Source organism: Manacus candei, unplaced genomic scaffold, assembly GCF_025592945.1.
Source record: "Manacus candei isolate 608988 ecotype Guabito, Panama unplaced genomic scaffold, ASM2559294v1 h1tg000036l, whole genome shotgun sequence".
Taxonomy (NCBI): domain Eukaryota; kingdom Metazoa; phylum Chordata; class Aves; order Passeriformes; family Pipridae; genus Manacus; species Manacus candei.
The window spans coordinates 4,570,113-4,593,624 of NW_026138084.1; the positions used below are offsets into that span (position 1 = coordinate 4,570,113).

Here is a 23,512-nt window from a genome sequence, read left to right on the forward strand (position 1 = left end):
AGATACACTTGAATTCAGTGGTGACAGGCCAGCAGAACTGTACATCCTTTCCCAAAGGCTACAGGAGCAGCCTCAGCTTCCTCATAGACCAATACCCACCTAAATCCTGGCCTCATTTGAGCACAGAGCTACCCTTTCAAGAACTGCTGTCACAAATCTATTTAGTTTTACAGAATCTGACCTACATCATTAGGAGCACAGACTGTGTCTAGCAGGGAAGTCAAATACGGCATTTTTCTACTAAGGAACATTTGTTATTCTCATTTACTGAAAACAGCTAGTCTAGGAATCATCTGCATTTTCACTGTGTTTTAAGACATCACTAATTAGAACCTAAGGAAAGCACTAAAAATACCCTACCATGCAGCTGACATCTCCCTGATTCAACGTGAGAACCTTCTGTGCTAGCTGAGAGCAGTGACTAACACAACTGCCTTCAGTGTGTGCTCTTCCATGAACACTGGCACGTACAAGAACTACTTTTTCCCAAATAAGATGGATAACTAAGGTAAGAAGATTTTCTTTCCCCTCCTGAAGACAAGTAATTCATAAGTTATTCAGGCATTGAGGGAACAGAGCAAACATCCAAAATTTGATATATCCAGAAAGCAGTAGTTGCTGGGAAAAAACAACTCCTGATTTGTATTCTAGGTCCATCAACTGGAAATGATTTTTTAAGAAAAAAACTTCTTAGTGTTTCCAGGCTTCTGGTAAAAGTCTGTGGTTTTGCTCTGACAAAACAGCAAATGAAAGAAATAAACCCCAGAAAATTTCATGAACATCACCAACTCAGAAACCACATGATGCTCTGTGCATTACAACACTTCAATATTGTTGTTACTTCAGATTAAACTGAAATATTATCCCAAGACTTCAGAGGGTTCAGTGGACATAGGATTCATATCCCTGTATCACGTGAGTATTCTTTAGTTTTCTCTAATTCTACAACCACCTACACTCACAGACAGTAACTAAAAATCTCCATCAAGAGAAAATTCTGGAGGAATCAAATGTGAGTAAAGTATCCCTTTTCATTTCTGACAAAGTGAGATTTGTGTGATGCTATTTTCCCCATTTTGACTAACACATCAAAGAAGGGAATCCAGAACATTACAACTTACTGAACAATTTTTGGACATTCAAATATGTAGTTAGAACAAAGAGATGTATTAGAAAAAGAATTAATGACAAGTTACTAAACAAAACTATTTAAAGTACCACTCCAGCAGGAAAAGGTGCATTATAATCTCGTGGAAAATTTGCTTCTAAATCTGTTATTTTTTTAGCTAATGAGTAGTCCTAAAAATGAACCACAGAAACAGATAATGCAAACTATATCTAGGGCCAAAAGAAGTCTAAGTAATACAGTATATATTCATTAAAAATCGTAACTTAAATAAGCTTGTATTTAAGTAACTATGAATTATGTTACAGAAAACATCAGAAAAAGCATTTTATGTGCATCTGAATATACCAAGTTAATGAGCATTGTGATCCTTCCTAGTTTTCAAAATTCCTGATTTTCTAATGTCAAGCAGAAGTATAGTTTCCTACTAAGCCTAGATAGAGCATCATGCAAGTGGTACTCAAACTCAAGTTATCCAGTTCAAAAACTGTGGCTTTAGAGCTGAGAAAAAAAAATTAAACCCATTTCAAGCTCCTTTAACAATCTTTTATTTTGTTTTGAAATTAATCGCTTATGTACATTTTGCTGCTTTTTACTGGATTTCATTATGTAGTTCTCAGCCTTGGAACACGGAATTCTTGCAAAATAAACAAGAGTTTAAGAACTAAAAGTAAGTGAAACATTGCTGATAACAGACTGTTCATCTTTCTGTGCCTCCATCTGCACAGCAGCACAGTGGAGCTTGCACATTGACCATGCTCACATCACAGAGGGAAAAGAATAACACCAGTCCTTCAATTTAGAGAAATTCTGACAATCAGGACTTACTTTTCTCAGTTTCAGTATTTAAAAAGAATATATTTCCTGTTGCTTTCTGCACAGCTGCATGTTGGCATTCAAACAGGTTAACCTTAAGAAAACTGGACCATGATTTATTCACAAGGCCTAAGCTACCAGGCCAAATTTCAGATCTTCTTGTAGAAGGTGCATTTCTCTCCCAAGGATTCTTTGTCCCCCCACCCCCGCTCATCTAATGCCTTGTCTAAGATAATTCCAAATGTGCAAAGCAATACTCCTTTTACTGTTTCTTTGAGTAGGCCTATAATAAATAATTTATCTTGAAATGCATTCAGCTCCGTTTTCCTAATTTCAATTCACCATTGCTAAATCCTCCAACCACCTCCTTGAACTAAAATTCTATCTGTCCATACCATTTGATACCATTTCCTTCATAAAACGCTAATGAGATTTTGTGAAACATTCTGATTTTAAAACGTTGTGCCAGCTAATTTAACACTTCCACCTAGAGCATCTCAAAGATTCAGGATGAATTCTTAAAATTAAGATTCCTATGGAATTATCATTTTTACTGTAATAAAAAGGTTTCTCCAGATTTAACTATCTGTTATTACTATTATTTTGGACATGACACTAACATTTACGATGTATTTTACAGATCTATACTATTAATTTCTTGCTTAAGTATATCACCTATGTGCAAGACCGGTTTCATCAGCTTAACACAGATTCTTCAAAGAAATTCAACAGTAATACCCTATTTTTTTTTTTGGAATCTAAACCAGATTTGAAATCCAAAGAACATTTTCCATAAAACATATGCATAAACAGAGACATACAGCAAAGTGGTTATTGAGGATCTCAAGGTACTAACAAGGCTGAGAACTCATCCTCTCGCACCAACAAGTCTTACACATCTATAAAACCAAAACTGTTTTATCAGCCACACTGAGGCATTCACTGGTCCATATCCAGAAGCTACTGTTGCTAGCACCAAAATATTTAAAAGGTAAATAAATTCCAATAAGTAATAGAAGCTTAATGTTCTAAGAAAAATAGCAATAGTCTGATTCAACTTTGTTAACTGATATGGGTGATAGTTCAGCACTGAAGTATCCCCTAATTGCAGACAATTAACCTGGATTGATTGAATGAGCAAGCCCAGGCACAGATAATACACCTGGATAGAACAGACTGTTGCATTTCTCAAGGGCCAAGGAGAGAAGGGTTCACACAGCAGTCAAAGTCCAGATTGTTTATGAAACTATTGAGTGAGACTGGACTTGGTTGTGGCCCCAGAAGAACTGTACTTGGGACCAGCTGCCAGTTCAGCTCAGACACAACAACTGCTGCCCTTAGAGCCTGGCAGTTCACTGTTCCAGCTCTGATCCAGCCTCTCCCTCACCAGTTTGTTTATAAAGATGTTGTGGCAGCTCAAGGGAATTTAACTATTTTCAACATACATGAAATATGCAAAACATTTATGAATGGTTAATTAAGTTCATTCTATATCTTGCTTTTTATACATCAAATTAACTATAAGATTAATGCGATTCGTAACAGTTACAGTCCACGAGCTCCACCACACCAGGCAAAATTTAAACTATTTTCTTGCATAGCTGTATTAACTGTGTATCATACAAAATATCATAGAAGATACACAAACAAGGTAGCAAACCATCAAAGCAGCTTGTAATGCTGTGGCAAAATATGTTCGTCATTGGGATTTTTGCAACAGTTTTGAACCTCTGAGTGAAAGATAAACACCTTTTCAACAGAAGCTAAAATTCAACTGTTTATCTTTTGTATTTATCCAATTATGAGTGCACTGAAGTTTGAAGAAGTTTGCTGAACAAAGTATGTTAAAGATTTTATACCTGCAAGAGAGACCAAAAGAAAAAGATTTAGGTTAGAACTGCTGCTCTGCAATGTACTTAACATCATCTGAGATTCTTCTAAATAAGGAAAACAAAGTCTTATGGAATTAAAGGCTGACTAGGAAAGTAAATATAAGCACAACTCAGGTGAACTGCAAATGTGAACTGTAGAAATTTCAGACAGAACTACTCAGGCACTTCAAGGAGCAGCATCTGTGATGAAAGAAATGAAACATCAAATCGTATAGGACTGACTAGTTGCATGAAAATGCCCTTTTGAATATTTTTCATTTCCACTACAGACATTGAAGTTCACATGAAATGCAGATAAGCACAATAATTTCTAAATTATTATACAAAACATCAAAAAAATACACATTCTCAGTTTTCATTAACATGATGCATTATTGCCATGACATTATAAACTATATTCAATATTAAAAGCACCAATTGTCACAGAATATTAATTTCATTGATTATATCTCCCACTATAACAATTTCAAATAAATCAGTTTACATAATGGAAGGGCAGCTAGGATTCCACTGACAACAATATACTACAAGTGAATATTTTCATAAATGAGGAACTAGAATGACAGTTTGCCCTTTCCTTTATGAAATGGGGCTCTTTATATGGACACAGAGCCTTCAGTTGGAGTAGAACCTAGAAAGGACAAAAAATTCCTTCTGATTAAGATCAATCCCTTTATGAAAATATGAGAAGTTATCTTATAATGGCATTCTGAAGAAATGGTCATTAATGGTGTGTCAGTCATTTTCTAGGTCAACACCTTCACTCATCTTTATTCCCTTTTGCAGTCCTCTCACCTTGCTCTCCTCCCTCTCTTGCTTCAGGACATAAAGGGCCTTACACAGCCTGGCCAGGTAAGGGAAAACAGCAGTACAAACTACTTGTTTAGCAGCAGAACAGCAAAAAGGATTGTAGGAGATAAACTCTTTGTGCTTTCACACAGCCCACACAAGCATTAGCTTAGAATATCACTGTAATGTATTTTTCAGTGTCACTTGCTGTTTATTCCACTTAATGATCCTTTTCATTTTCTCTTGTGTGTGCACAGACTTACAATGCTGCTTTAGTAACTGATGATGATGAGAATATGCAGTCCGGTGGCAACAATTATTAGGCTAATAAATAATGTCCTATATTGAAGCTATAACTGCCTTTCTTATGAATAGATTTAAAGATACTAGTATATTAGTCATGATATAGACAGCTAAACCACCGAAATTCAAACTGTTGTTCAGTAAAGTTCATCCAACACACAAATGGTACGAACAAACTACTATGTAATCAAATGTGTCTAAGCTACATTTAACAGCTGGTCAACTAAAATCCATGGAAACACCAAAGAATCACTGCAGAACACATGGTGAGCATTCAGCAACTCGAATCGTCACACCCTTAGCCTAACACATTTGACATGACTTATTACTATCTACACGTATTATAAACTAACATTATAGTTTTACAGTAAGAAATACTCACAAAATGGAATTAAAAATAAGCGTGGTAAGGAAACACCCTATCACAGTCAGTGCCCTGAAAGCATTACCACTACTGGAGTCACTTGTTTCTGAAGTCGTTTTATCACTTGCCTAAAAGAGCCATTGGCAAGCCACCATCTGGGGTAGCTCTAGCTGCTGGGAATAGAGCTGCAGTTCTGTTACCATTCCAGAGCCAGGGCTGTTAATAATTCAGGAGTACACAGTTGAAATAGAAAGAATTGAACTGGGGATAACCTAGAGATTCTGTTTGTTCCATCTAATAATGGCACAAGGGAACACCCTGATTTGTTGCCCTTTGATGTCTCCACAGAGAGGAAGAAACCCCGTAAAATGTGGCTTTGTCTTATCTCTTATGCAAGTACATAAAATAACGTGCAACTTCCCTAAAAGCTTTAAGGAGGGATATGAGTTTAAAGGAAGAAGAATGACAGTGCTATTGATCACTCCTCCAAAACAGGGGCTCCCAGCTGCCATGGCAGTTCAGCTGGCAGTACGGGATACTCGGTTTAACAGAGCTCAGTTCCCCTCAGCTCACAAAGTGCTGGGGACAAATTAACTCCCTGGCTCGGGGTGGAGCAGCCTGCAGTGCACCACCTGCAAGGGCACAGCACGATTTCCATCTCACAGTGTTTCACTGCTTCCCACAGAGTGATCTGTTGCTTTGTAAAAATATGTTCTCTCGCACGTTGCCAGTCTGTCACAGAAACCCCTTCCCGACTAGAAAAAGCAAGCAGACAGAACCAAGGCAAGAAGAAAACCCACAAATTTTGGTACTTAACCAACTTTTATGCTTATTTTTATTTCAATATTATCTTGACTACTATTGTTGCCTAGTAAAAATCCATTTGTTGATTGATTGTAACAGCTGCCTGCTAATAATCTCTCAGCAAGAGAAGGGTAAGCCTTAGTGTGGTGATGGTTGAACTGGTTTCAGCAACAAGTCTGGAAGAGACAACTAGAAATATCCATCTGCTACTCTGTCCTTGTTGGAAAATAATCCCTTGGATACTGGTGAGTCACAGGGACACAGATAAGCTTGGGGGAGTGAGGGGAAAGCTATACTAACAAAATGTAACAAACAGTGCGCATCCCCTAACGCTTCCAAGTGGCTTCACACCTCGACCTCGTCAAAGCTAGGCAAAAAGGTTTGTGTGTTATCCCCCATTCCTGTTTTTTTTTAAATCAGTATTTTCCAATCCAGAGGAGGATCTCCAGGAGGTAATTCAGATCTGATAAAGAAACAGAGGACACCTGGTGGTGTTTAGTTGTTAGCATAAACAAACAGCAAGCCAGCTCAGATGTGTGTGCAGCTGCACCAGCAACAATTAACGTAATTCATGCTTTAAATAAATAAAATATGAAGCGATGGAGAACCTAAAATAGTCTAATCACAGAAAAATACAGAAATTTAAAACAAACAATATGAGCTGCTGATTCCAGATGCTGCCACTTCTTTATGAAAATTGCTCTTTATTTATAAAGGTTACAGGCAAGAAGTAGCAACTGCATGTTCAGAGGAGGCTGCCACCTCCAACAGGCACATGCTATGGAAAAGTAGGACAGAATCCCCACTACTCAGAAACTAAAGGACACAAAGTTGTCAGTTTTGCTGGAGAAAGATCCACAGAGGCAAAAGCAGAGATCTGAATGAGCTCATCCTGGGGCAGCAGCAGCACCCCAGTGAGGTACTCAGCACCCACTGAACCACAGCATTTCTGGTACCGTGGAGAGGAACCACTGGGACTGACAGACTGTAAGTATTCAGATTTCCATATTAACTTAGTGAAAATGGTTATTTTTTATTGAAGATGGTGTTATTAAGATACCTCTGTGAAGATCCAGTGCTGGAAGATATGATACATGTCTTGGAATTCAGACACTGAGCAGAGTCAGTGAGCCTCCTTCATTCAAAGGAACTGGAGAACACAGAGGTAAAGTAGACACAAAAACCACACTTGCAGACAAGCTTTCTAGTTATGTGGAGGCTATTCAAAGTTCATATTTTATTGCCAAAAAATTATGCTCTCTCATGAGAAACATACTGCAGTAAGTATTAGAATTTACCTGGCTGAAAAAGAATGAATAAAAGATGACTGTGCAACATACAGAATATTGTACTCTTCCTAACACAACTTTAATGCATGGACTCCATCCCAGCCAAGATTCTAAGTGTGAAAATTTTGTTAAAAAAACCCACGAAACAAGTACTTGTATCTTTTGAACCAGCACTGTCAACAGAAGAAATCTTATCATCTCCCCTGCTTGTACCAGCACAAACGTGTGTGGTAAAGAACACTGGTGACCTGCTTAAAACTAGACTGGTTTAAAAATCTCGACAATCCAAAACAGTTGGTTTTAACCCACATCAATTCCCCAATCTGTTCTGATGTACAGCCACACAAACACCTACACTGATACAAGTGGATAGAAGAAAACTGCTCCCCTCAACAGCAGTGCTAGCTAAAACTGCAAATCCAACTGAAGACCTTCTGGTGTTTGCAGACTTTGTTACCAAAGTCAGCCAAGCAAAAGTTCCACTGAAACAGATTAGAGGCCAAGTTCAAAATCAGTACAACACATAAGATACCTCCACATAAACTTTCAGATCAGTTCTGAATTTTGTCCCAGATCACAAGCTATTAGTCTCAAAAACTAACTGTGCTATTGGAAACAAAACCAATTTAAATCTTAGTAGTAGATGCAAGAAACAAACTTTAAGTTTAGTCGAAAATACGTAAAAGACAGTCAAGGAAGAATAGCAAAGAACAGAGTTGTAGGAAAGTTGGAATATAAGGGTTTTAAATTATATGAACAAAATCCACCTTGGAAGCCCCAAGGAGAGGATTTGAGCTGGCAAGGTTGAGATGGACAATTGTGCAATACTCAAGCAACCTTTTCCCCAGATTTTTTTCTAAGACACAAATACTCAAGCAAAAAGGTTCCAGATATCACACCCTCTCAAGAATTTGCTTTGTTACCTTAATTTTTAATATTAGTCAACAGTATAACTTCACTGAAGGGTTACCAGTCTGTTAATTTTCAAACAAGCTTCCCCTTTTTTACTTGCTCATTAGAATAAGTGCATTCTAGGTCAATACCATCCATACCAATATCTATAAAGACCTTTAGCTTCTATTTTGATTTAATGAAATTAGACTTCTTTATAGTAGCAAAGAAGGTATTTTGAAAGCCATAAACCATAGGAAGATAAAATGTGATCTTTGGGAACTGGATTCAGGGAAGCACAAAATCATGAGAGAACAAGACACGCTTCAGTTTCCTGAGCCACTTTTATGCATTTAGCACTCTCATCGAGTTGAGGCAGGTTTATTATGTAGGACTTGAACATTCAAACTAAGCCAGGCTCAGCACGAGGAGAGCACGAGACAACCCTGAGCACAACCAGGATGGCCTTTGTGTTTGTGTTTGTGTTCCACGGGGTATGTGTGAAGAACTGCAACGCTGGTGATAATTTCTGAGGAAAGCCTTGGAACAGTATAAAACATGAATAAAAAGATAAATAATAATTAAAAAAGGGAAGGAGGAGGAAAAAATAATCAAAGAAGATGCACAAAATTGCGAGGACCTAAAAAAATTAAACTGAAAAAAGGGTGGTGGAAGACTAAATGCGAAACCCACCCGCTGAACATCAACTCGCTGAGGGGAGCCCTGAAGGAGCATTGAGAGGCACCCTGAGGGGACCCCTGAGGAGACCCTGGAGGAAGCCCTGGCCGTGTCCCTGTCGGGAGCCCTGGCCGTGTCCCTGTCGGGAGCCCTGCCCGTGTCCCTGTCGGGAGCCCTTGCCGTGTCCCTGTCGGGAGCCCTGCCCGTGTCCCTGTCGGGAGCCCTTGCCGTGTCCCTGTCGGGAGCCCTTGCCGTGTCCCTGTCGGGAGCCCTGCCCGTGTCCCTGTCGGGAGCCCTTGCCGTGTCCCTGTCGGGAGCCCTGCCCGTGTCCCTGTCGGGAGCCCTTGCCGTGTCCCTGTCGGGAGCCCTTGCCGTGTCCCTGTCGGGAGCCCTGCCCGTGTCCCCGTCAGCGCCGCCCGGGGCGGGCAAGCCTGTGAGCGGGGCCGAGCCCGCCATGCCCCCGCCGGGCTGCAGAGGGCGCTGTGGGCGCAGCCCCTGCCCGGCCGCGGCCTCTCCTCCCGCCGCGGGTCCGGCGGGCCCGGTTATGGCGCTGCCGGTGCTGTCGAGCTCGGCCGTGAAGTTCCGGCGGGTCCTGGCACACTTCCCGCAGGAGCTCAGCCTGGCCTTCGCCTACGGCTCGGGGGTGTTCCGGCAGGCGGGGGCCGCGGCCGAGCACGGCGAGGTGAGCGCTCGGGCCCCGCGGCCCTGTGCTGGGCGTTCCGGGCACCGCATTACCTGAAGCCGCCTCTGGCCCTGCGGCTGCGGCTCGTGTACGGGAAGGGGCGAAGATCTCAGTCCCTTACGGGATATTGTTCGGTCCGTGCCCCGGGCTGCCGGGGAGGGCCTAGGGTGGTTCCGGCAGTGGGTTTGTCATTGTGAGGGGCTCGGGGTCCCCTTCGTTATTGTGTGTCAGGTTATTTACTGCTGTTTTTAAAGAGAATAACGGTGCTGCTATGCACCGTATGAGGGCAATTGAAAATATATTGCCACACTGAAGTGGCAGTCGCGGGGCTTCCACATCGCTTGGGGGTCAAGTGCTTGGAAATAATGTTTCTTTTTATTTATTTCTTATGTTCGAGCTTTTAAAAATTGTTAATCAGCAGTATTGCTCGTTATTGGCTTCACTTACTAAGCAGTTTCCACAAATGTGACTTTAAATGTGCCTCGTTTTCTTTAAACGGGGATAACAAGAATTTCAGAGCTCTAACAGCATCTCATCGTCACACAAAAGAATAGGAAGAAAGGTAGCTAACAGATTATCTTTTTAGTGGTATTAATGGGTTAGCCGAGATGCTGCCCACAATTAATAAGCCACAGAGAGGCAATCCTAGTGAATTTGAAGCAACGTCACTCCAGATAGTGATGTGTTGCAGGTATGAGTTGCGAGCTTTTGTGCTGTCTGTGTGCAGGCAGTGTGTGCACTGGTTTCTCCAGAAGAGCAGTACATACACTGCACACCAGAAATCTTTGGAGTTTGGATTGTTTTGTTGTCAAAAGCAAAGGAATATGCTAGAAATGCACTTTTTGCCAGCTCTTGGGTGCCTTTATCTGCCCACATCCCCCAGTTCACGGCCTTGCAAGTTGCCAAAAGTCCTGTTCATTAGCAGTGTCAGCTGTTCCACTGAGCTGTGAATTAAGGTGGTGGAGATCTTACACTTGCTCTTCTGTTTTGGAGGGTTGAAATTTGGTCACGACCAGCACAGGAAAATTTTGAGTAGTCTTTGCTAAACGGACAAGAAAACACAACTTTATCTGAATCTTTAAACTGTATCTGACTTTAATACTTGTGTATTAGGCTTTATTCTTATATTTTTCTTATGAAAAATTATTAGCTGGAAGTTTGATACAACGTATATCTTAGATTATTATGATTGTGTATATCTTAGGTTATTATGATTAACATTGGCTGCTTCTTGATGTATAACCCCTAACACTCTGCTCCTCAACCACAGAACAATATGCTGGATTTCGTATTTGCTGTTGATGATTCTGTGACCTGGCATATGATGAACTTGTTAAAGAACAGGAATCATTATTCCTTCCTAAAATTTTTTGGGCCAAAACAGATAACTAGTATGCAGAGCTACGGAGCAGGAATTTACTACAACACTTTAGTGCCATGTAATGGTAGGGTAAGTATGATTAGTCTTTTTACAAGTACAAATTAAGTAAAATATTTGTCTGTGTGAAGTAGTGAAATGATTAGCTTAAAGCAAATTTCAGGAAGCCAATCTTGTAGATTGTAGCTGTCGATTAACTCATGGTATCTTCAATATTTCTGTCTCAAAACTGCTTCACAAACAGCATTTTAATTAAAAAGCAAACAGACCAGCTGCTCTTGCACCTTAAAAGTGTGAGCAATGTTTGGAACTTAGAGCTAAAGTGCTTCAGAAACTGTATTTATATTCCTTATTACTCATTGTCTGCTAGCTTTGGTGGTGGTACAGTGTATTCTGGGAAAACAGGCCCTTTAACTTCAGCAGTGGACCACGTAGTAATAGCAAAGTGGATTCTTACTGTTTGTTTGGCACAAAATGCAAATTGCAACATAGCAAGTTGGAACTGACACCTGTGTTCTTTGGTGTTGGCAATCCTGACCTGTGAGGCTTGGGTGTAATTCTAGGTAAGTGGTCCAGCAAGTGTCCAGCAAGTTGTAGATCTCTGACAAACTATTTCTTGAGTATTTTCAATATCATAAAGGATACTGTGGATTAATCAAAATATTGTAACATTTGGCCGGAGACTTTATTGCAGCTTTGATTCTAGAAAAGATCTTAGAGTTCCAGGCATTCCATTTTTCCCAGAATTTTGCATGTAAGTAGGAAATTTTTCTTTTACCTCCTGTGTTAATTAAAACATGAAAATGTTTTACAGTTTTTTATTGGAGGCGTGTGTTCTTTAGAATGAATGACAGGTATGTCAGGAAGTAGTAAGTTTCATGTAGTGAAAAAGGTATAGGTATGTTTTTTCAAAAGCTTTTATTTTGCTTTTTCCCCAGATGATAAAATATGGTGTAATTAGCACTGATACCCTGATTGATGATTTATTTCACTGGAAAACCCTCTATGTCGCTGGGCGCCTACAAAAGCCGGTAACTGTTTACCTGTTCAGTTTTTTGTCTTGAAATGCAGGAAATTACAGGGCTGGAAAATGATCAGTTTTAGTTTTAACTTTATCTGTTAAGGATATATTGGTACTGAACAAATAATGTGCCCTGATTCAGAGGTGTAGCCCTGGAGGGATAATCTCTCAGAAAGGAAGTGAAATGTAGTCCTTAATTACACTCAGTGTGATGTGGAAAACCCACAAAGGTAAGTATGTTAATAAAAGCTTTCTGCCTGTAGTAAATCTTGGGTAACTGGACTATATTAATGCAAAGTCCCTTTAATGTTAAATGTATTCTATGCCTTTCATAACAGACATAGGGGTCACCAAAATTTAATGTGGGTAAATAATAGAAATCTTTAAAGGTGAAAGCTGCTTTGCTGTGCAGTTACTGTCTAGTGCATTGTATTGTTAAAGTATTTATAACTGAATGAACTATGGGTTAAACACGTGTGTTTTTCTCCTCCGTGTTTGTGTCATAAAAAATAGGAGGTGTTTGCTTTCCCCGAGTGGTTTCAGCAGATGGCAGCAGGGCTGAGGAAAAATTTGTTAAGACAGGAGGGTGAGAAGGAGAGGAGAACTCTTCAGGTCTTAGAACAGAAGTTAATTATGCTTTTAACTAAAAATTTGGAGTGAAAGTTTGAATAGATTGTCTCAGCACTACTGGCTTTTCTCTATCTCCAGAGACGTATTGTAGCATGATACAGGTCAGAGCAGCTGTTATCTCTGTAAAGAGTGAAACCTAATACACTGAGAAAAATAACTGAAGGAAAAATCCTGAATGTCACATTAACAATGAATAGTGAATAGCTATTTTCAGTGTAACTGCACTTGCTGCTACTTTGATTTGTGATATGGTACAGTGAATAGATCCAATTAAAAGTTCTCTGTACTGTGAAAAAGCCTTCCTTAACTTTGGTGCTTTTTCAGATTTACTCCAAGAATCAACATCCAGCCTTTTTGTACCAGGGTGTTAACTATTGCATTCTGACTTCCTGGGAGATTTTTAACTCTCTGAACTGTTTAAAATTTGTTCATAAATTAATTTTATCACCACTGCAGTGTTTCCAGGCATGCAGATTTTGAAGCCTAGCATATTGTTTTCCTCGGAAAAAATTCCTGTGGTCTTCCATAAGATCTCTTTGGAGTTTCACATTTTAAAAGGCTGTAACTGTGGTGTTCTTAAAACAGGTCCATAACATGGTGCTATTTACAGGGCTATCCTAAGGTATAAGCACCTATATGAGTGTTTGTGGTGCCACAGACTTCTCTCTTCTGTCTTTCCTTAGAGATTCCCTGTAGCAGCAAGTTATGAACATACATTTATTAGTTCATCCCCATGACCAGCATGTGTTAGTTATTGAAACTACTTAAGCAAGTCTGTTATGCATTCAGTAACCTTCTCCTGTGGCTTTCAAGGAAATAAATAAATAGTGCAGAATGATTGAAACAAGTAACCTCTGTACTGTTGCATTCACCATCATATCAAAATCAGATATTATTAAAGTTTTATGCCTCTTAAAGATTTTGCCATAACTAAAAAGTATGTTCTGAATATCAGCAATGTCAACCATGACATTGCTTTGGCTGTGTCCTTTCTATAGTAAGAATTGTGTATAGCAGATATGTCTGATTGTCATACTTTATTGAACCTAGATTTGGTTTTGGGGTTTTTCCCCCATTGATTAACAGGGTATTTGTATTCCTGAAGAAAAATAGTTACTTGAAAGGGTCCCTTAGCTGTTTCAGGTTATATGCGGGGGCAGAATTTCAGGTAATACTGCAACTCATTTGTGTGTGAATGGGCTTTCGGGGAGAAAGAACAAATGGGTACCTTTGTTCATAACTGCCAGAGCCTTTGCATTTTAAGGTATTGTAGGGTAAACAGATATTAAAAAATCTGCCTTTTATAAGCAAGACACTTGAAAAAGACAGCAACTGACAACAAGCAGGGATTCCTGAAGAGTTGTTTCTGGAAGAGCATAGTTATAGAGCCATCTTGTAAACCAGGATGACTTCGTCTGTCTGATGTTCTATAATGGTGTGTTTCTATATTCCGTTCTTACCAAAGATCTGCTTTTTATTCCAGTATATTTCCACATCCCAGGTGACTGGTTTCTCTAGTTGGTCTTGAACAGTTAAAGTGTTTCCTAAAAACAAATACTTCATGCAGTGCGTGGAAGCGTTAACGTGATCTGTTCTTCACGTATAGATGAAGATTCCGTTGAGTTCACATTCTTCTCGTGCAAAGTGCAAAAATAAAACCTTGCTTCTTCTAGGAGGACAACTAATGTCTGAGAAGCATTTGGTAGGGGAGTCCTCTATTAAAAAAAAAGAATGAAGATGAATATTAAAACTTAGCTCTTTGGTGTTCCATTCTCTTTCAGTGAGACAGTGGTCTTTTTTCTTATTGCATAATCACATATGAAGTATTTCTGTTGATGCATTCATATTTATTGTTTTGATCAGTCTTAAATTTATGAATATGGAAAGGTGAATAGCTCTTCAGAGATTGGCTAATGGCTGTAACATATGGCAGTTCCAAACCTGTTTGTAAAACCAGCCTTTTCTAGCAGACTGTTAATTCTTAAAAAGATGTTCCTCTTTCTCACACAGTATAAACAAAAGGTGACACTAGTCCTTATTATACCATACTAATAAGATCTAATTTTGAATAAATTTCTTATGTAGTTTTCATGCTGGATTTCTAGTTCCATCTTCAGTAGCACTTTCCTGAAGTCTTGCTTCCAATGGCTCTGCTTTTTCAGGTGAAAATACTGACACAGAATGAGAATAGCAAGCTGCAAGCTGCTCTTGTTAGCAACCTGAAGAGTGCAGTCACAGCAGCCTTTCTCATGTTACCAGAAAGTTTCTCTGAAGAAGACCTCTATATGCAGATTGCAGGACTCTCCTACTCTGGTTAGTATGTGGTGTCTAAAGTCACCGAGGAGAAAAGCTGTAGTTGGAGCTGTTGTACCACAGTTGGAAGTCCCATGTGTAGTAAGTCATTTGCCCTCTTGCTTTGGGCCCACACTGCTGCATGCTCCAAAAATTGTATCTGAATGCTGTGTTACATAACAGCTCCAAATGACTAATTGGGCTTACTCTTAGGAAATAGGTGTAGGTACCTAAACAAAGCTTCTTATACCTGCTTGATTTATGAACAGCTAACTATGAGTGACTGAATATGATGAAATACTGTGGGTTTTTTTCTGTTTGTATGGATTGTATTTTGGTTTAGTGTTTCAAAACCTTGGAAAAAAATTTCTTTCCGCTCTCAGTGTAATGTTGAGTCATCTTATAGTCTGACTCATACTGTGTCATCTCTTACTTTTTGAGCGTGATGTGTTTAAGGTTCTTATTTAGTTAATTTAAGGATCCAGAGTATGATTCCTCAATGTATATTTAACATTCACCTCCTGGTTAGTATTTGCTGACTTTTTTTTAATTTGCTGAGAGAATTTCCTCCTTTCTTTAGTTAGGAAATGAGTATGGAAAACAATTGAGGAAACTACTGCAAATGGCTCTTCAATGTAAGATTTAGTTGTTACAATTTAATTCAGCATTGCTTTTTAAATGTTGATATCCTTATTGAAATCACTATGAACAAGTTTGATTCCTTTATGCAGCACTTCCTTTGCTTGTGTAGAAATGCAAGTTTGGCTTTAAAAAATCACAGGTGGGCAGGTGGGGGTTATAAGCTGCAACTTGGCTGTACTGAGGAGTGTTACTGTTCTTTATGTAATACTTCCCTGAGCAGTTTAGATTGCAGCTTTTTCAGCTTTTCCGTAGTAGTTCTTTTCTGAATTGTTGCCTGTTTTAAAGTGACAATAAGAGGGTGCTGACAATGGGATTGCCAGCCAAGGCTGTTTGCTGCAGGGCTGCAGACCTGTCCACCTGAAACCTGCCCAGCAATGGCATTACATTCTTGGTGGGCACTAGTGACCGAGATACTTTTTTATATAGTTTTTGAAACAGTGCAATCAAACAGAAACATGGGAGATCAGTTACCGTGCTATAAGACGTTGAAATTGGCTCTGCTGTGTGAACAAAGCTAAAGCAGTAAGATTCCCAGTTGGGAATGTTCAAGGAAAAGGCTGTTGATTATATGTTCGTGGATATTTTATTTTGCTTCTGTAGTGGTTTGGACTTTGTTTTCCCCCAGAGGCTAAGAAAAGTGGTAGACCCCAAGGGGTGGAAACCCCTGGAAGTTTTGAAGTTCTGCCCAATGGGCGCTCCTGCAAAAATGTCAACATCCCACAAGCTCACCGGAAGAGATGAGTTGTAGTTTTGGTTGTTGTAGGAGAGGTGGCCATGTTGTGAGCCACGAGGAAGGGGCTCTGAGCCCCTTGGGCCCTCTGGGCCCTCCCAACCCCCAGCGGGGGACCTGCGGGGACCTGGAACAGCATAAAGCTGGGCTAGGTGCCTGTAGTTATGCCGGGAGATGTTTTCTCCATGGGCGCAGAGCAGCAGCAGGCACTGACCAGAGAAACGGTGGCAGAGAGCCAGAGATAAGAACTGAACTGAAGGAGCAGCAGAAGCAACATGCAGCACCAGAGAAAGGACTCCTGGAAGGAGAGCCGGGAGAAAGAGAGCCAGCAGCCTGAGAGACAGAGTTCTGGGGGTAAGACTGTACCAGCTCCCCAAAACTCCTTTGAGATCCCTCTGGGAAAAGAGGGAGATGGACTCCTATTTGAGAGGAGCCTTGGAGTACAGCAGTACCGGAGAGAGAGGAGCTAAGAAGCTCAGAGCGTCCCGTAGCTGGACCGGGATGGCCAGTGGAATGCAGAGGGGGTGACCTTGGCTCCCCCCTTGCACTGCTGCCACGGTGGCAGCCTGAGAGCAGGGCACAGAGGCCCTGCAAGGAGCTGAGTCTCCTGGAGATACCAGACCGTCACGAAGACCCCCCTGTGTCTTCGTGATATGACGTGGTGAAACGACCTTGTCTGGGGTTACGAAGCCCACGGAAGACCCCTCGGTTGGAGGCGATGGGGCCGAGAGAGGCTTGAATACCTCCCTCGTGAGTGCTGGCAGAAAGCCAGCTATCAACTGCTGCATGCATGTGAAGAAGACAGACTGCTGCCTCAGAAGATGCTGCTGCTTAAGGACTGGAAGGGATCTGTCCTTCTTTCCCTCCTGGACTTTTATTTTGGAGGGGAGAAGAGATCTGATCCACTGTAAATACTATATGTCATGGTAGAGATAGTTGTGGTCGTGTGCATAATGTGATATGGTATTTATTTGTACAGTCATTGTAATATATTCCCTTTCCCCCACTTTGAGTCTGGTGTGTTTTGTCTGGAAAAACTCATCTCACATTAGGTTGAGATGTGGGAGGGGGAATGGAGCTAGGGAATTGGATTTTGGGGCTATCTCAGACCATGACAGCTTCCATTTTGTTAAGTCTTTCAGAGGGTATACTAGTAGACAAAATTGATTTTATGTGTTACTCTAATTAATCTCCTTGCAGACTGCTGAAAAGAGTTGTTCATGCTTGAATTTAGAAAATGTTTAGCCTTTATTTTTTTATGCATTTTTTGAGAGCAGTGAGTCAGTACCATTTGTATGCAAAGTGTTTGTTTTGTGGCTTGGCATAAATTGAAAAAACTAAGTAAGGCTAGCAAGTTGCCATCTTTCAATAACATTTGTCTCCTGAATGTGGGAAGTGGGAAAATGAATTGATTCAGGATTTTGTTTGTTGATACACGCTGCACTGAGCCTCTAACTCCTGGTTAGAAACACAGGAAGTTACCAGGCTACTACCTAACTGAGGTAGTTATTACATACTAGCTGTCTTTTCACTTATTCTCTCTGAAACTTTTCAGTCATGTATCAGAAGAGAAAGTGTAAAGGTCAGTGATGTAACAGTGGTGTTAAAAGCAGTTGATTTTTGAGACTAATAACAAAATACATGGCTAAGAGGAAAAGATAATACAGTAATCTTACCATGACTGCCATTAGGTGAACTTCAGGTACTGCCCTTGAAGTGCAGAGACAATGCAAATTATTTTCTCTCAATATTGGAAAATTAAGCTTATTTGTTTGTAGATACAAAGTATTAGAACTGGTCAGTTTGTTTAGTAGTCTTTTGAAATGTATGTGTCATTGCAAAGAATGTAACTGCTACTGCCAGTTGACAGCTGGACTTATTTTGTCGTCCACAAGTGAAAATGTGGACATATGGGCTGATGATATTACAGCATATCAGAGGCCACAAAACAATCTTTGACTCTAAGCACGTATTTTCTGTGCTTGAAGATATTTGAATAGCTTTTTGACTAATAGAAGGTGAACCTTGTTGTGAATTATGCAGGCATTGGTAGAACTGAAGAAAAAAGCTTTAGATGACAGCTTTTTATTATATTGATTTCTGTTATATTCTTCTTCTCTGAGTTTTTGGGTTTTTCCTAATGAATTAACTGTGTCTCTTTTCTTGACCAGGTGATTTCAGAATGATAATAGGAGAAGACAGATCGAAAGTGCAGAACATAGTGAAACCCAACATACCCCATTTTCAGAAGCTGTACAGTACCATATTACAGGACTGCCCTCAAGTGGTATATAAGCACCAGCTGGGAAGGCTAGAGGCAAGTGTTCTTCAAAACATTTTTAAAACAAACAGGTGGAAGTGCTTTATCACACTGACAGAAGGCAGGAATTATGCTGTGCACTAAGGAGGGCAGTTGTAGTCACTGTACTTGCTATTTGTTATGTTTCTGTTGTTTAGTTAATTCTGCAACCAGAAGATTTGCATTAAATACCAGTCTCTGCATATGTAGTAACTACTGCTCATTTTCTTTGAGTATGGGCACAGAACTAGAGCCCTAGCAAAGGAACAAGAGAAGATGGTTGTAAAACACGTGTTCTAATGACTACCACATGGACACAACAGTCTAGGCAGTGATGAATGAACATACGGTTTATGTTAAAAAGATTAGGTTGTAACTCAGAGGTGCAACTTTCCACAATCAAAAACTGCATCTCACAAGAAAACTCATCAAGTGCTAGTTGTGAAGATCAGCTGACTAAACCTAAGTGAAATTCTGACATTATCTTTAAATACCCATCCTAAACCATTTCTATCCTTAGTATTTGGGAAGTCCAAAATGACCAGTATCTTGAATTCAATCTTTCTGGTATAACATTGGAATTAGGGGAGAGATGCCACACAGCCAGGGGTCCAGTAGCAGTTTTCCTCTTGTAGTTTGCATGTCCATGTGTGAATATTCAAGTGTGATATAAACTTCAACATGAAGTTACAAATAGCACAGGTTGTCTCATGGACTCTTATCCTCGAGTCACCGTGGTAATTATCTCCCAAATGCCTCCTTTTAGGATGTGTCTTTGTTAGAAACTGATATAAGTACAGTTTTAAGCAGACTTGAGTACAGTAAAAAATTGTTCTGCAGCGCTTTGGAGTACAGCATAGGCAGATCTGTCTTACACTGCAGCTGTCTCCATGTTTTCTTATCAGTGTGCTCTTCAACAGTTTAGTGGAAGAAATATTTAAATTAATTTTGAAAAGGATCAGTAATACTTTCTTCAAGAAAAAGGCTAGTTACAATAATACTTCCTGTTGTTTTACCTTTAAAAAAAATCCTGATAACGTACTGCAAATATGCTGTTGGATAATAAATCTGTCCATAATTCCACAATTGTCATCAAGGTTGTTGATTAAATGCCATTATTTCACTGTTGATTTGAAGTAAGGTGCTTTAATATTCTATTGTTCACACCTTGGTGTGATTATTGGCAGTTATTACCCAGACTGAGGTGAATGTCTGCTCTCAGGAGTGCAGTTTAATGCAGAATAGAACCCCCTTCTCCAAGTATACGTCTTCAGAGTTACAGAGAAAATTCTTTCTTAAAAGATTCCTCAAAACCAACTGAAGTCATACACTAGTTCTCACAGTTTTGGTTCAGACGTGGATTCCTCCCACATAATGTTCAGAGCCTGCTCATCGTCGGCTGCCTCTGGAGTGATTCATCTGGAGATCATTTTCTCCACACTGACAAAAGGGAGTGGATAGGGGAACTAGACTCCTGTCTGATGTCTCCATGAAGTGTCTGAGATGTTGTGTGGGAGGAACTGAGCTCTTCATATTTTCTTCCAGTTTTGGAGAGATCTGCTCCATCATGCATTTTTCAGTGTTTGTGCTTACACTCTGTATAAATATGTACAAGCTTGTACGTTGGCATTGTTGTATTCAAAAAAGGGTCCTTGAATTTCTGATTTAGATTGGAAAATGTGGAATGAATGTTTTCTTCAAATTTTAAAACCAGATGTGGTTTGAGTTTAAAGCAGAGAAAATGGTTTTCAAACTAAACTTGAAATGTGTGTGTCTACAGTTTGATTATATTCAGGCAGAAGAAACTGAGCTAAGTGGTCTTTTGGGAATTTTTTTTTAATTGTAGTGTACTTATGTTTCCAAAGGAAATTGGATATAACAGAAACTATACAGTTTCAATGAAAAGTTACTTACAGAGACAGGAAAATCATGTGTGTCTTTAATAAAAATTAACATCTTTGCATTGAGCTATTCTTCAGGTTCAGAACTGAGATAACTGCATTTCCCTGTGCTTGGGAAGTTGTCGTTACAAATGTCCATTACTTGTGCTAGTGACATAGATTGGGTTCTGAGAGATATTTCTCAGAGGTCAAAGATAACCAGAAGAATTTTCGGACTTCTTTAAGATAAAGAGAACTGAATATTATTTTCTCTTATTTTCTATAACATTCAGATTGATAAAAGTCCAGAAGGTCAATTTGCACAACTAATGGCTTTGCCAAAGACTCTGCAGCAAAAGATAACTTCTCTGGTAAACCCTCCTGGAAAAAACAGAGATGTGGAAGAAATTTTACTACAAGTTGCCCATGACCCTGACTGTGGATTTGTGGTGCATCAAGGTAGGCCTAACCAGTGTCTGTAATCTCTTTTAAGACGTGATAGAGATAAAAATCTGTATCGGTGTCTGTTTTTCTATTTCAGAAGGATGGTTTAAAGAGAAGGGTGAAAAACCCAAGAGATTAATCACGAGATACCTCCTTAAAAACATTGGTTCGGACTTGCAAACAGGTTATCTGAAAAACTAGCAAATAGCATTCCTAGTGATATAGGAAGATATGTTTTGGTTTGGGTCCTGGAAGAGACAGTCTTTAGGGATTAGTGTGGCCTGCTTAGACTGTCTTAACTCTGTAGTGCTTACATCTTTAGGCATAACTTCATCGAAATACTGAGCTATGTATCCTACCAGTCACACATTGCAAGGATAAGCTAATTTTCTGTCTTGCTGACATTACTCTTCCCAATCATGTTGGTTAGTCCAGACATGTAAGCTCTGGCAGAGAACTCAAGCTTTAAGGAAAAAGATTGAGGTGTGTCTCATCATCACAGCTGCTCTGAGGCAAGATTATGTCATATGAGCAAGTTAAAGCTAATGCTGCAGACATCAATGTTTTTATATGCTGCAGAAAAAGGAAAATGTTTAGTACTTGAAGAACTTGACAAATTTTTAGTTCCAGTTAGCAAATTTTGCAAGCTCCTTGAGCACAGCAAAAGTTCCTTCGTGCCTGGGAGCCACTAGACACTCTCCAACTGCTGAGGGAGCTTTTAGACCGTTTTCTGTTTGGGGAAATAAAGCTCCTGAGACTTGCAGTTCTCCATTGGCAGTATAGGATGAATTGCATCTGGACATTGAGGTGTCCAGCTTTTTCATGACAGTCTGTGCTGGGCTGCAACAGTAACAGGATAAAAGCTGAATCCAGGAGCAGTGTTGTGAGCTGCACATGATTTTAGAGCTCCAAGTTATCCCCCCTGAGCTCATCATCTTTGTGGTTGTGTTTCTGTAGGGTCTTGCAGGCATGGCTGTGGCTGTGCACAGTGGTGCAGCAGTTCAGTATCAAAACACTGAATAGATCTGGTCTTCTCGGCCCAAGCAGTTTAAACTCTTAGGAGAACAAATCAAAACCTCTCTTTCACTTTTGTGGCCAAAAGATTTTCCTAATTCATCACTCTGAGTGAAGACCAGGACAAGCCATTTGGGAATCCTACAAGACAAAGCTGATTACTCAATCTGAATTGCATTATCCCTAGATATTTTGCTAGATCAATATGATTTCTTCCTTTCCCCTCCCTACCCCTCAAATTATTTTCAGTGGAACATTGTATCCCTCTTACTTATTAATGGATTACACTAAACGTTGTTCTTCATTATGAAAGTAGCTTTGAAAGAAGGGTTTAAAAATATTTGAAATTATATTCTAGGTGTTTAATGCAGGATAATATCTTTCAGTTTGGAAGCCTAACTGAGACTACTGCATTCCTACTTTTTTTCTGAAGTATTTAGTAACGTGCAGTACTTTTTTACATATCAGTATGCTTTTATGTGTTAGAACAAACATACCAATACTTCTGAAAAAAAAATTTTTAAGTTTTATATACTTTTCCATTAATACCTAAGAACCACGGGACAATGAGAACTGAGTGTGGCACAGTGCAAAGTGATAAATGAGACTTATCTTTCAAAGCTGATAATTTAGAAAAGCCAGACAAGCTCTGCACAATAGTGACATCTCTACTTGATCAGAGAAGTGCAAAATCCCAATTTTGTATTGAAGTAATCATGAAGTATAATTTGTTCTGCTCTAGAATGTTGATACCAGCACTTAGATGAAACAACTCTGAATCCTTTGTGACTAATTATCTTAGTAGAGATGTAGTGGGACCTCTAAATACATTTATTTGATCAATTCCTACTGGTTGTTGTCTGTTTTAATATTGATATGGTTTGGTTTTTTCCTGTATGTTATATATAAAATAAAATAACTTAGAGAATATTTTCAATTAATATGACAAAGCAGAGCAGAAACAAACCATTGTCAGCATAAGTGTATGTTTTACTTTCAGGCTGGCTTGATTGTATAACTAGAAGAATATTTGGCTTGTGTATGTTGGAGGGTAAAAAAAAAAATCGGCACAAAACTACTAAGATGGATAACATCTGTGTGCTTTTCTCTCTGCAGGCATTTCAGGAATTGTGAGATCTTCCAGTATAGTGCAGAGTGCTAAAACCATACTGACAGCTGGTAAGAATGTGTGTGATTTCCATCAACACAGGTCTTTTAATTTCACAAAGGAAAAATTACAGGGCCCCAAGACTATCTTGTTACAGGAGTTTATTCTTTAAACTTTTAGTGCATTTAATTGAAAGCCCCTGGAAGATAAAAGTAATATTTAAAGCAGAAGATTTATTGTAACTGTTGCAAAATTGTAAAATGCTAAAAGGAACTGGAGTCTGTGCAAGTTGTAAACAAATAAACAAACCCCCCAACAACCCAAAAGTAAGGAAAAAACCAACTTCTGAGTTCAGTTTAATTTTCTATGCAGGCCAGATCTGGCTGATATGCACTAGTTCTGCACTTTCTGCATTAAAAAGGCTTCATGCTTTCTTGAAG

General features: G+C 39.5%; 1 protein-coding gene across 9 annotated transcripts in view; it reads left to right on the plus strand.

The window, feature by feature from the left end:
* Nucleotides 1–9,408: 9,408 nt before the first annotated feature.
* The window catches only part of TAMM41 (TAM41 mitochondrial translocator assembly and maintenance homolog), a 29,655-nt gene continuing 15,551 nt past the window's right edge, over nucleotides 9,409–23,512 (plus strand). For 3 of the 9 annotated variants that reach the window (XR_007905500.1, XR_007905499.1, XM_051793342.1), the window contains exons 1-7: nucleotides 9,422–9,634; nucleotides 10,905–11,084; nucleotides 11,951–12,043; nucleotides 14,826–14,976; nucleotides 18,499–18,638; nucleotides 20,794–20,965; nucleotides 23,081–23,143. Coding sequence is in view for 5 of the 9 variants with exons in the window: in XM_051793342.1 (XP_051649302.1) it covers nucleotides 9,497–9,634; nucleotides 10,905–11,084; nucleotides 11,951–12,043; nucleotides 14,826–14,976; nucleotides 18,499–18,638; nucleotides 20,794–20,965; nucleotides 23,081–23,143 (937 nt within the window). In the remaining 4 variants the exon portion in view is untranslated. Of the gene's footprint in view, nucleotides 9,635–10,904; nucleotides 11,085–11,950; nucleotides 12,044–14,825; nucleotides 14,977–18,498; nucleotides 18,639–20,793; nucleotides 20,966–21,047; nucleotides 22,278–23,080; nucleotides 23,144–23,512 lie in introns of those variants that run through there. The other 6 variants (XR_007905502.1, XM_051793344.1, XM_051793343.1 and 3 more) reach the window with 5 other exon arrangements.